Genomic DNA, 14,318 nt, shown 5'->3' with positions numbered 1-14,318 from the left:
TTCAGGATTGGGGTTAACTGCCAGAAAAAATAAACTTTGATTAGAGGATTGAATTTTCAGCCTCACCTGTGGCATCCAAGGAAGGGAGAGTGATGGAGAGGCAGTTCAATCACCAATGGCCAATGATTTTATCAATCATGCCTATCTAATGAAACTACCATAAAGGAAAAACCCCTAAATGACAGGGGGTTCAGAGAACTTCCAAGGTGGTGAACAAACCAATGTGCTCAGAGGGTAATGTACCTGGAGAGGCATGGAAGCTCTACACACCCTCCTTCTGAATATCTTGCTCTATGCATCTCTTCCATTTGACTGTTTCTGAATATTATCCTTTATAATGAGGCGGTAGACATAAGTATAGTGTTTTCCTGAGTTCTATAAGTCATTCTAACAAGTTATTAAACCTAATGTGGGGATTATGGGAACCCCAAATTTGTAGTCTGCAGGGCAGAAATGTGGGTAGCCTGGCACCTTATTTGTGGATGGCATCTGAAATGGGGCAGTCTTATGGAACTGAGTCCTTAACATATAGGGTGTAATGCTAACTCTAGGAGTTAGTGTGAATATAGAATTGAATTGTTGGACACCCATTGGTACCAGAGATTCAGAGAACTTGCTGGGTTCAGAAAACCCCCCGGACTTTACATTTATGGTCAACTGATTTTCAATGAAAGTGCTATGACATTCAATGGGGAAAGAATAGTTTTTTCAACAAATGGTGTAGAACAACTGGATATCTACATACAAAAAAAAAATGAAGTTGGACTTCTACCTTGCATTATATAAGTTAACTCAAAATAGATCACAGACCTAAATGTAAGAGCTAAAACTATAAAAATCTTAGAAGAAAATGTAGTAGTTAATCTTTACAACCTTGGTTAGGGAATGGTTTCTCGGATATGACACCAAAAGTCAAAGGAACAAAAGAAAAATCAGATAAACTGGACCTCATCAAAATTAAAAACTTTTATGCTGATAAAGAGTGAAAAATAGGGGTCCTGGGTGGCTCAGTCGGTTAAGTGTCCAACTTCAGCTCAGGTCATGATCTCATGGTTCATGAGTTGAAGCCCCATGTCAGGCTCTGTGCTGACAGCTCAGAGCCTGGAGCCTGCTTCGGATTCTGTCTCCTTCTCTCTCTGCTCTGCCCCTCCCCTGCTCATGCTCTGTCTCTGGTTCTGTCTGTCTGTCTCTCTCTCTCTCTCTCAAAAATAAATAAACATTAAAAAATTGCTTTAAAAAGTGAAAAAAAACACAAAGAATGGGAGAAAATATTTGAAATCATATAGCTGATGAGAGACTTTTATAAAGAATATATAAAGAATGCTTATAATTCAACAATAAAAAAAAAACAGGCAAAGGATTTGAATAGACATCACTCCTAAGATGATATAAAAGTAGCCAATAATCACATGAAAAGATGCCCAATATCATTAATCATTAGGAAAATGCTAATCAATGAGAGGCACTCACACCTACTAGACTGGCTATAATAAAAAAGACAACTGCTAAGAAGGACGTGGAGAAACTGGAACCATCACGTAATATTTGTGGGATTGTAAAGTGGTACAGTTAATTTGGAAAACACTTTGGCAGTTCCTCAAAAAAGTTAAGTATAGAGTTACTATATGACCCAGAAATTCCAATTCTAGGTATAAATCCAAAAGAATTTCAAAATATTTTTAAAAATGGGGCACTTGGGTGGCTCAGTCAGTCGAGCACCTGACTCCTGATTTCAGCTCAGGTCATGATCTCACAGTCGTGGGATCGAGCTCCACAGGGGCTCCTCCGTGGGAGTCTCCAAGAGGAGATTCTTAGCCCCCACTCCCCCCGCCCCTCCCCCTTCTCAAAAAAATAAAAATAAATAAAAATTAAAAATATGTTCACAGAAAAACGTGTATATGAATGTTCACAGCAACATTACTAGTAATAGCCAAAAAGTGGAAACAATTCAAATGTGCAACAATTGATGGGTAAAGAAAATATGGTATTGTCCACACAATGGAATATTATTTGGCCATAAAAAGAATGAAGTACTGATATATGACATAGTACAGATAAACCTTGAAAACATTATGCTAAGTGAAACAAGCCAGACACAAAAGACCAGACACTGTATGACTCCACTACATGAAATGTCTAGAATAGGTAAATCCATAGAAACAGAAAGATTAATGGTTGCCAGGGTCTGGGGAGAGGGGAGGATGATGAGTTGGAAAGGAGAGTGATCAATAATGAATGCAGAGTTTCTTTTGAGGATAGTAGTGATGACTGCACAACTCTTGTGACTATTCTAAAAACCAATGAACTGTACACAGAGTGAATTTATATGTAATTATATGCTAATAGAGCTATTATACAAAATGCATAGACATAAACCTCAATCAGGCCCTTTAGAGTACCCAACAATCCTGTTATTCTAAGTGAATTGCTTTCCCATTTTCCATAATCTCTTCTACCCTTCTCATACTTGCTTAATACCTTTTCCCCTCAAACTCCATAAATAACTTCATCTCTTATGTCACAGAGAACACAAAAACTATCAACTAGATCTCTTCTGAATCTTAAACCCATACATCCAATTCTCTATTTAGACAATTTATAGGTACTTAATATCAACATATCAAAAAAAAACCCCCAAAAACCAACATGTCCGAATCTGTACTCATCGCCTTCTTCTAAACCTGTTCTTCCTTTAGTTTTCTAGATCACGAAAGGGCACTACCCTCCTACATCATTCGGGCTTAAGACAGAAAACTAGGAGTCCAGGTGTCATACCTAATAATCCTTTGGGTCCTATGGGATACGATCTCATAAATCACTCTGAACTCTCATTCTTGCTACCAGTCTACATCAGGCTCCCACTCTCTCTCACCTGGACTAATAAAACAACCTTCTAAGTAACTTTTCACAGTGCATCCTAGATCCCTTCTAATTTATCATATTGATGCCAAGATGGACTTTAAATTTTTTTAAAAAATCTAATTTTACTCCTTTGCTTAAAATGCAGGACCTCGGCACACTAGTTCTCAAACTTTAGTGTGCACAACAATCATCTAAAAAAATTATTAAAAATGGTCTGGGTTCCATCCTTACCTTTATCTAGACTGTGATTCAATAGGTCAATGGTAGGATCCAAGAATCCAACTTTCCTTCTAGTAAGCACTCCAAGTGATTCTGATACAGTGGGTCCACAGGCCACAGTTTAACAAACAGTGCCTTTAAAAGGGGCACCTGGGTGGCTTAGTCAGTTAAGCGTCAGATTTCGACTCAGGTCATGATCTTACGGTTCGTGGGTTCGAGCCCTGCATCGGGCTCTGTGCTGACAGCTCGCAGCCTAGAGGCTGCTTCAGATTCTGTCTTCCTTTCTCTCTGCCCCTCCCCCACTCACAACCTGTCTCTCTTTCTCTCAAAAATAATAAACATTAAAAAAATTTAAAAAAAGAAAAAAGAAACAGTGCTTTAAGAAAAAGCACAAAGTTTATCATGCCTACCTGACTCTGAATGACCTGGGCTTTCCAAACCTTACCCCTCAGCATTCCCTCTGATTCTAAACAAAAGGAATTTTTCTAAGAATAGGCCAAGCTCTGTGCTACCTTAGGTCTTTTCTGCACATAGTATTCCTTCTGCCTGCAATACTCTCCTTCTTTATTTGTCCTTAGTTTAATTCTATATCTTCTTAAGGTTAAATTTATTTACATATTTTGAGAGACAGAGAGAGAGTGAGAGCATGCTGGTGTGAAGGGGAGGGGCAGAGAGAGAGATAAAGAGAGAATCCTAAGCAGGCTCCACACTAACAACACAGATCCCGAGTGGGGCTCAAACTCATGAACCATGAGATCAAGGATGGTGGAGACTCTTTCAGAGAGTTCATAAGGTCAAAACAATTTTCATAATATTACTAACATGTTTGCCTTTAAAATTTTTCAGTTTTAATGTCTAATATGGTTAAATATTGATAGATATAAATCACATACACAAAAACTGTTGGGAATTCCCAATAATTTTTAAATGTAAAAGGGTCCTGACAACAAAAAGTTTGAGAACCTTTGTTTTAACCATATATTTCATCAAAATAATTGTCATACTACAAAGCATTTAATCAATTATTTTTAGTTATTTACTGTCTTTCTCCCATTAAGTTGTACCACTCTGAAGGCAAGAACCTATGACTACAATCCCAGGGTTAACAGGGCATCTGGTATATAGACTCTATTTGTTGTTGATGTTTTTCCCATTTAGATTCTATCATACTTCATACTTCTGGAAAGACACATAAACATTTAACTTTATCACTGAATAGTGTGTATTTCATTTAATTAATTACCTTTTTCGGAAGGCTGATGTGCTCTCTCCTTTATCTTCTGCAAAATTAACTAATTTTGTATCATCTGGAACATTTTTCTCAGGTGCTATCTCAGTGCCAATGTGATTTTTGTATTTCTGAGAAGAACCATACGTCAGCTTGCCAGGAACATGTGATAAGTCATCATTACCTGCCCCTCCTAAATTCAGATAATCTTCTTCATATTTTTTTGAGGAAAAGGCAAACTGGAATTTTTGTGTTGGTGAAATATAATTTGTGTCTTCATTAGTTATCTTTAAATTTGATGGTAACATTTTTGGCTTCTTTTCCTGACCTACAAAAATGGAATATATTGATTAATACATGTTCTTCATGAAAACAAATTTTCAAAATGACCATGAAAAATTGTAATAAAATTTTTCAAAAGTTTGAAATACAGGTAATTGTAACTATTAACGTATATTATATCACCGAAGGGCATTCAGAAATTAATCAGGAATTACTGAAATTTGAAATTTATATAAAAACTATATTATAGGACAGGTTTAATTCCTGACTCACAGAAATAGCCATAATTATAATATTTAAGTATTTTATCTACTAGAAATGATATAATTATACAATTATGAAGATTTGAAAATTTATATAACTAATTTACACACAGAAATACAATGAGCAATCATAAAATGTTACTGAATTTGATTCAGTATTAAAATACATGATACAATCCTTTTAACTTTGTAATATTGCTTCTAAAATCAAAATAAAGGAATGCTTTCATCAAGGTGACAAAATGTTAAAGGTTTCTTTACAGAGACTTTACAAGCATCTTTGAGAAGTCAGGAGTCTATAGGCCTTGTTAGGGCATAAATTTGCTTTACCATCTTTATATATACTTTATACATACTATATATGTAGTATATATAGCCTATATATTCTATATATTATTTGGTACATACAAGAATATAAATAATGTACATTTTCATATACAAAATATATACAAATTACAAAGCTTAAGAAAATATACATATACAAATTATCCCCTAATTTAAAAATAAAAGTTTATCAACAATATCACATTAGATCACATATATTGAGTATGCTTATTTTTAGCTTTATAAAAATGGTACCAAACTATATATAATATTCTGCATATTGTTTTTTGGAAACTGTTTTGGTAAAGGTTTCCTTTATCTTTAGTAAAGGGGAAGAAACAAACTAAATGACAATGACAGTTTTAAGGGTAAGAGGAAACAAATTCATACAATAGAACATGTATACGTGCGACAGTATATTGTAAACATATAATATGCATATGTATGTATATGTATGTAATGAGATGAAAAATGTTTTAGATTTTAAGATTTGGTGAGCACTATTTTGAATAAAAGAAGTCTCCTTTATTTTATTCCATTAAAATAAAGGAATTAACACTTTAGTGTGTTACTAGATTTTTTACACTGACATAAGCTGCATGGGTTTATGTGATAGTTTACCTAACAGTTTATGACTTTCATAACAAGTATGTGATAGTTTACCTAACAGTTTATGACTTTCTATTTCCTCCTCTAATGCCTGAGTATCTGGAATTTCCGATATCAATGGCGCAGGTGGGAGAAACCAATCCAATGATTTTTCAATGTCTGGAAAGCTGTATAAAATATAAAAGTGTGAATATATATGTTAATAAAGTTACATCAGAAACTATCTATTAATTAAACATTACTCAATTACAGACTCTTAGATAAATATCCTATAAATTAACTTTCTGTGATGACTTTGATGTATCCCTATACACAGCAGTGTGCTCAATCTTTTTTTTCTTGTGTGTCATAGGGTTAATGGCACTGCTATGTGAGATATGCTACCTAAATAATGGCTATAACTCCGTCTCTTTTTGTCTAATTCAAACGCTTGTGACAAGAACCTTAAATCTTCTCCAATATAAAAAATAGTAAATCATTCTGAAACATTAGCATCTTAATTATCACAAATAATAAATTACTTATGACACACCTTACAACTAATCATGGGTCATCAGTGTGTAAATGACACCACTGCTGGTACTCTAGAACATTCCTAAAACATTATTACAAATTAATGTACTAATCCAAATATTCTTGATCCAGAACCATCTACAAACCCCAGAAAATCCAAGAAACCAGTTGAAACTGACAATCCCTTTGTAAACCTACAGTAATTGTTGAGATTTTTGCCACTCTGTGACTCTGTTGTCACTGTGAACTACTTCTCCTTATCTTTCACCCATGATCCTATACATATAATGCTTTAATATTTACTTTCCAATCAAAGTTGATTTGTCCTTCATTGGAAAAAAAGATAAGTATTAAGCGACAGGAAATAAAGTTGAGAAAAGCATCACATATACTGCCTACACCAAGTTAAAAGGATCTTATGATTTGCTTTTTACTCTCTTCATTTAGAATTTTAAGCCCTCAAAAGTGAGAGACCCAGCCTTTTACTTTTCTGCCTTTCACAGCATATAACACATAGCTACTACAACTATGTTTTCCAAATCAAAAACCTACAACACGTTATCTAACAATGTGTGACAGACTGATGATAGGCCAAAACATCTGAAATTTAGTATTATGTCAGAGGGTCCCCAAGATCACCCCAGAGCCAATGATGCAGTGGGCTGATTCACAGGACTCATCATTCAGTCCTACTCGTGACTATGGGGCAAAGTTCAGGGGAAATCAGGCACAAGTTTCCAAAGATCCTTTCCCAGTACAGTAACACAGGACACCTTTAATTCCCACAGCAACAATCTGTGACAACATGTGTGAAGTGTTGACAATGAGAGAAGCTCATTAGAGATTCAATGCCAAGGGTTTTTACTGGGGACTAATCATGTGGGCATCCCCTGTCTGGTACATACCTAAATTCTAGATTCTCAGAAGAAAAGCAGATGTTCAGCATAAACCATATTATCTAAACCATATTTAGGCACTGAGCCACTCTTATCAGTAAATGGTGGGAACTTTCCTAAAGTTCTGACTCCAGCCAAAGGCCATTCTTGCAAGCAGGACTTTTTCAAGGACAGCAGTTTAGGCCTGATGTATTAACTCTTTTCTAGACAGAGACTATTTCAGAAAATCTAAGAAAGATGTTAACAAGATACAAAAAGCACACATCTAGCTCTACTATTCAGCCCCCACCCATAAAATCAAATCTTCTTTATGATTTGCCTATTTTTTCTCTCAGCCATCCAGAATCCAAATCACAGTAAAATCTTTTACCACTATAACCACACATATACGTCTCACTTCATCTTCTTATAATGCTTCTTGAATTCATCATTTCCTTGTTTTTCCACTGTCACCATTCTAACCAAGGCTCTAATCAACTTATGTCTGCTTAAAAACAAAAGGGTTTTCACTGGCCTCACTGTCTCCAGCTGTCTCTAATATATTTTACACACTCCTGTCACATTAATTTAGAATTGTTTTCATCATATTTATTCCATTCAAAATACTTTAGTGGCTTCCAAATAATGCCAAACTTCAAGTGGCCTTAGGCTACCTTACAATTTTAATTTTCCCACACTACTTACCATAAGTCAAGACCAAAGTGAACTATTTGTATGCCAAACAGATGCTACATTCTGTCCCTCATCTTTGTTCAAAAATACTTCCTTTACACTGCTTACCACTGTACATGACCCTTTGCCCTATCTACCCATAGAAGTTCAACTGTTTCATTCCTTCATTAACCTATTCAATATTTATTCACTGAGTATTGTGTTCTAAGTACTAGAGCTTATGTTCATTCGAAATCCAGCTCAAGTCCTATCCTCATGAAATCCTCCTAGGTTGTCTCCCTTCTCTCTCTGTAACTACTATGTGAAGCTATAATATTTATCACAGTCCTACTGCATTGTGTGTGTCTGTGTGTAGGTCTATATAGAGGTAATAAAAACACTGATGATGGACAGATAGATCAGTCTGATACCACCCCCAGATCATAAACACACAAGGGTTTTGATTTACCTCCATTCACATCAATAATAGCACAGTCCTTTAGATAAATAGGCATATTAGTGAATAAATGTTTGTTGATTCAGTTCTGTGGCTTTCAACACATACAGTCATGTCCAAGATCCTTATTCTGACATTTATCTCCCACCACAATCTATCCTCAGTTTACTTTTCTAACTTTATGTCCCACAGTCTCTCCTTTATGAATCCTCTATTCCAGGAAATTTTTTACACACTATCTCCTAAAAGTACTGCAAATTGCCCCACCTCCATTCTCTTTTCTTGCTGTTAAACTCTGCCTTCAAGTGGTCTTTTCCCCTTTGCTTCTCAGAATTATCAAATCCTTCAAAGTCTCCTGACGTCTCTCCCCACTACCATAAAGCCTAACCTGATCAGTCTGTACCAGGTCTCCCTTGAAATCTGAAATTTCATTGCATGAAAATATGCTTATCATTTGCTTTGCACCCTTTCCTGACATTGTATTGTTAGAAAGGCAACCATATGGTTGCCAGTCCTGGCAACCATATGATTGCGCAGGCCAGTCCTGATTAACACGTGTTGTGCAAATGGATGCATTCTTTCACTCTCAAAGTGTCCTACTCTAGATAATGAATTACATGGTCGCATTATTTATTAATGGCCTTTCCATATGTGTGCTTAATCTCCTCAGTTTTATGTTCTGTTTAAGTAAAAGTCTGTTTCATCCTTCTTATACCCCTTTCAGCATTCAATCAATATTTGAATATTTGAATGAATGAAAAAAATAAAGCAATAAATACTTTACACAATGCTTCCTTTTTTAAAAAAAGGATAATACAGGGACACCTGGCTGGCTCAGTCAGTGGAGCATGCAACTCTTGATCTCAGGGTTGTGAGTTTGAGCCCCATATTAGGTGTAGAGGTTAGTTAAAAATAAAATCTTTTTGAAGGCACCTGGTGGCTCAGTCGGTTGAATGTTCAACTTTGGCTCACGGTTCGTGAGTTCGAGCCCCACATCAGGCTTGCTGATGTCAGCACAAAACTCACTTTGGATCCTCTGTCCCCCTCTCTCCGCCCCTTCCCTGTTCACACAAACTCTCTCTCTCAAAAATAAACACCAAAAAAAATTTTTTTAATAAATAAATAAAATAAAATCTTTTTTTTACAAAAAGATAACACAAGAGAATACACAGAAAACTTAGAATTGAGAACAATTCACATGTGAAAATCCATAAAAGCCTGTATTTAACATACTATCTATTCTCCATTCTTATTTCCTTTAGTGCCACATCTTTATTTCCACCCCTACTTCCTGCCTGCCCTGAATCTGGCCAACACACTTGGCCCTTGGCACACTGCCCATTCCGTTGCCAAAAGGTGCCATCACTCCTTGTCCAGGGCTACTGTTTGACCGTTACTTCAAGTATTTACCTTGGCCAAAAATAATCTGAAAAAAACCCAGAAATGCAAATACATGAAAGCCAAACAGGCCAGAATCTACTCTGTTTTTTAAGTTATAACATTTAAGATGTTAAACTTCAGTTACTCCCTTTATCTGACTTCCATGTTTACCTGAAACATCATTCTGTTGATCCCTCATTTTTAATTTGTATATTCCAGAGAAAAAATTAAAACCCCTTAAAAATAAAAAATGTCTAAAACAGTATACTATGTTATCATTCTTTAAGGCAGACTTACTTTTCAGCTTCATCTGGTCTTTCAAAAGACAAAGTATCCAAAGCAAACAAGGAGTCATTTGATTTCAGCATTGTTAAAAATTGGACTGTGTCATAAACCTACCAAAATACAGAAAAAGTAGTTTATATTTTATTTATAAAGCTATAAAAAATATTTCTATACACATTAACTATAATCATTAATTTCCCAGAATAACCACAGACCATCTTTCTGCTGTATCTTCTGCAGCTTCCTCCAAAGTGCCTCAATATTCAAATACATTATTCCCTGTTCTCCACTCATTCATGCATATTCACATTTGTACCCCTCTCTTCACACTGCATCAATGCTTACAATGTGTTTTCTTCCATTCTCTACTTGGCAAATCCCTACCCATCCTTCATGTATAAGTCAAATGTCATTCCTTCTTCAAAGGCTTCTCTGAGTTTGTCCTGTTCTCTGAGGCAGAATTAATTGCTTCTTTGGGGCTCTTACAATATTTTGTTCATATCATTATTTTTTATTTAGGATAATGTACTTTACCATGAATGTGTGTGTCTCTAACAATATACCAGGTAATTATGCAAGGTTTGCTTCAAAATAAATGGGGAGATGTAGAGGGACACTGATGAAACCAGACTGACAATGAGTTGATATTGGTTAAGCTATATAATAGGTACATGGAGTTTAGTATAATGTTCTGCCAATTTTGTATATATGTTTGAACTTTTCCAAAATAAAAAAAATTGCAAGTTTAACATCTATATGTATACTTACATTCACACTACATAAAACATATAGAAAGACAATTTTTACATTCATAGATGGTATCTAAATGTAAAGGATAAAAATAATCAGCATTGGCCACCTGGGAATATAATAAAATTCTAGGGCTGAACAAAGCCTCAAATTTGACAGGAGACTATAAAGAACCATGTCTACAGACACATACATTGCTCCATTCACATTGCCATTCTTTCTCCTGCACATCAACACTGCATCCCAGTTTTTTTTCTGAATTCTGAAACATGATAGAAAATTCTAGATGACAAAACATGAAATAGATGCACAAATCACAAAGCACAAATCAGATTTCTATTTATTCTGTGATAGTTAATACATTACAAATCTTTCCTTAGGATAGAACCTAAAATCGAGGAAACTATATGAGTGCCATCTTGTGGGCAAATCCATATAACCAAGTCAGATAATGCCCCTTCAATTTTGAGTCTTCCATGATGTGGGGATAAGATACACATAGGAGTATGTGGAGGAGGGAGGAATGTTGCCACACGCACCCGTTGATAAAATTCTACTGGTAAGAGAAAACATTCCCTTTCTCATCTTAGGAGAACTATATAATTTTAAGCAACAAAAAAAGTTTTGAAAATTAAAACTCACCAGGCCACTTTTATATGGCTTTGCTACCTCAGAATTTAAGTAGAAAATCCCAAGGCTTACATGTATGTGTTTCGATTCTTTATTCTAAAGGAAACTGCAAACAAAGCAAACCTATAAATTAAAAATATTTGTTTTGGAAAGACAATTATTTCCTAAACTAACCAATAAACCTCCCATACAAACAGCAAATATATTCAAAAGAACTTTTGATTGTTTCTAGTTCTGGCATAAAAGAGAATATAACTTTTTTGGTTCAGAATAGAAACATGTATGCATTTTTGTTCTGATGTGCCTCTATGAAAGAAACCACTTATCTAAAAGTCTCCATCCTTACCGTGCATTATTTTTCTTCATAACACTAACTGATAACTGGCATTACATTATAGCTTATTTACCTTTCTCCCTCTTGAGTGAGCAGGAACTTTTTGTTTACTAACATATTCTAATAACCCAGAACAGTGCCTGGCACATAGTAAATAATCCATAAAAATTCATTGTGGGATATACGCATTAGCAATGACCAGCTTATAAAAATAATTTTAAATAAAAATATTTTTCCATCAGCTCTGAAACTTAGAATTTCACCCCACGCTTTTAATATTCAATTTAGAAAATGTGATTTTTTTCCAGTTCAAGATTCATGCAATGAATTCTTTAAGGTTCTAAAAGGTTATTAATTTCACACTTTAATTACATAAAAAAATATTTTAATTTTTTTTTGTTTACATTTATTTATTTTTGAGAGACAGAGTGAGACAAAGTGAGAGTGGGGAAAGGCAGAGAGAGAGGGAGACACAGCATCGGAAGAAGCTCCAGGCTGTGCCAGGCAGGGCTGGAACCCACACACGGAGAGATCATGACCTGAGCCACCCAGGCACCACCATAAACAAATATTTTAAAACACAGGCCCTAAAAGGAACTTTGCTACATTTTAATATGAGTTTGTGATTGTAGAAGATGCTAGCCTTTGAATTAATTAAAGTTTCAGGTCTAGAGTCAGATTTTCTGAGTAAGTTTCCATGTTAGATCATTTTTCACTAAGTTTTAGGTTCAGCATGTGGTATAAAATTATTTTTTTAGATGTTTGCTTCTGCTCTAACCACTCTTAAAATACTTAAACTGGGGCGCCTGGGTGGCTCCGTGGGTTAAGCGTCCGACTTCGGCTCAGGTCATGATTTCGCGGTCCGTGAGTTCGAGCCCCAGTCCGTGAGTTCGAGCCCCGCGTCGGGCTCTGTGCTGACAGCTCAGAGCCTGGAGCCTGTTTCAGATTCTGTGTGTCTCTCTCTCTGACCCTCCCCCGTTCATGCTCTGTCTCTCTCTGTCTCAAAAATAAATAAACGTTAAAAAAAATTAAAAAAAAAATACTTAAACTGTGTGTGTGACTACATAATTCGTTGCCTGTTGAGATGACCCGCATTTTATATAACTTAGTGACAATTTAGCTTTTTCTTCTCTTCTATAATGCTTATTATATAAGCGTTTCTGATCTATTAGTCATTCCTTACGATTTGTACTCTCAGAAATAAACTCCTTGGGGCGCCTGGGTGGCTCAGTCGGTTGAGCGTCCCACTATGGCTCAGGTCATGATGTAGCGGTCCATGAGTTCCAGACCCACCCCCCCCCCCACCCCCCCGTCGGTCTCTGTGCTGACAGCTCAGAGCCTGGAACCTGTTTCCGATTCTGTGTCTCCCTCTCTCTCTGACCCTCCCCCATTCATGCTCTGTCTCTCTCTGTCTCAAATATAAATAAACGTTAAAAAAGAATTTAAAAACAAAAAAACTCCTTGTTTCAAAAGTTCAGAAACTCAGATATAAAGTATTAACTGGCCAGAAATAGGTAGTCCATAAAGAAGCTGAAATCAGCATTCACTGAAAAAACTATCACAGGGACCAAGGGAATGTGACAAGGTAAGAGTATAAACAAGCCAACAAATTAGTCGAAGTCTCTCAGCCTGGGCCAGGGAGGGGTCCCTACCAGTCCGTGCCCCTGACCCGCATCACTTCCCCTGGGGTTCCCACGGGGCAAGCCCGGAGGCAAATCAGGACTCGATGCAAAAATGCCCTTCCGGGAATACCCGAATTCCAAGCAGACCCCACCCCACACTCCTGAAGGAAGAAGCCTTCAGGACCCGCGCGTGGCCCAAGACCCCAGCGCCGGGGCCGATCGCTCCTCCCCTGAAGGTTCCCTCCGCTAGAAAGAGAGCAAGGTGGCCACAGTGACACACGCAGCCCCCACCTGCAATCGCTCAGGGGGGACAGACACACCTAGAAATGAACACAGCGGGTCCTGGAACCGCCACCACAAAACCTGAGTCAGCCAGCTCCGTCCGCTCAGCGGCTCGGCCGTCCTCCCGACAGCCCCGCCCCCGCGAGGGGTCGCCCCGCACGGGGCGCCTCAGGCCTCGCGCGGCTTCTGACAGGAACGCGGTGAGAGAGCGCCCGCGCGGGCGCCGGCCGGGGGCGCTGTCCTCAACTCACCAAGCCCGTCCGCCGCCCGCCCGCAACTCGGAGTCGCCGAGGGTCGACCGCTTCCCCCGGCGGCCGGCCGTCCCCACCTCCCCGTGGGATCCCGGATCTCCGGTTCCAACTGCCTCCCGGAGACGTCCGACCAGACCCCACTCCTCACCCGGCGTGCGGACGCCTAGTTCTCAGAGCGGAGCGCCTATTCACCGGCCCCTCGGAGGACCCCCAGCCTGGCTAAGCGAGCTCCAAGCAATGGATCGCGGGGGTCTCCGACCTCTCCCTTCCCGCCTCTTACTTTTTAGCTCCAAAAGTTACTATTAGCTTTGACTGCGTTGCTCTCTCCGTGTTCTGTGCCCTATTCTCATTAAATAAAGCTCTAAATCCTTCCCCCAGCGCCTCATAACCTCTATGCTACTTCTCCTCTCTATGAATTTGCCTATTCTAGGTAACTTATGTAAGTGGAAATACGCGGTATTTGTCCTGTGTCTGGCTTAT

General features: G+C 37.7%; 1 protein-coding gene across 10 annotated transcripts in view; it reads right to left on the bottom strand.

Moving 5' to 3' along the window:
* The window catches only part of HFM1 (helicase for meiosis 1), a 96,276-nt gene extending 82,553 nt beyond the window's left edge, over positions 1-13,723 (bottom strand). For 7 of the 10 annotated variants that reach the window (XR_008418672.1, XM_019414142.2, XM_019414148.2 and 4 more), the window contains exons 1-4: positions 13,626-13,723; positions 9,982-10,079; positions 5,842-5,954; positions 4,325-4,637 (exon numbers count right to left, since the gene is read on the bottom strand). Coding sequence is in view for 8 of the 10 variants with exons in the window: in XM_019414142.2 (XP_019269687.2) it covers positions 4,325-4,637; positions 5,842-5,954; positions 9,982-10,052 (497 nt within the window). In the remaining 2 variants the exon portion in view is untranslated. Of the gene's footprint in view, positions 1-4,324; positions 4,638-5,841; positions 5,955-9,981; positions 10,080-13,625 lie in introns of those variants that run through there. The other 3 variants (XR_002071286.2, XM_019414149.2, XM_053892644.1) reach the window with 2 other exon arrangements.
* Positions 13,724-14,318: the final 595 nt, after the last annotated feature.

This window comes from Panthera pardus, unplaced genomic scaffold, assembly GCF_024362965.1.
Source record: "Panthera pardus isolate Hobbes unplaced genomic scaffold, ASM2436296v1 HiC_scaffold_11, whole genome shotgun sequence".
Taxonomy (NCBI): domain Eukaryota; kingdom Metazoa; phylum Chordata; class Mammalia; order Carnivora; family Felidae; genus Panthera; species Panthera pardus.
This window is presented reverse-complemented; position numbering and strand designations above follow the sequence as displayed.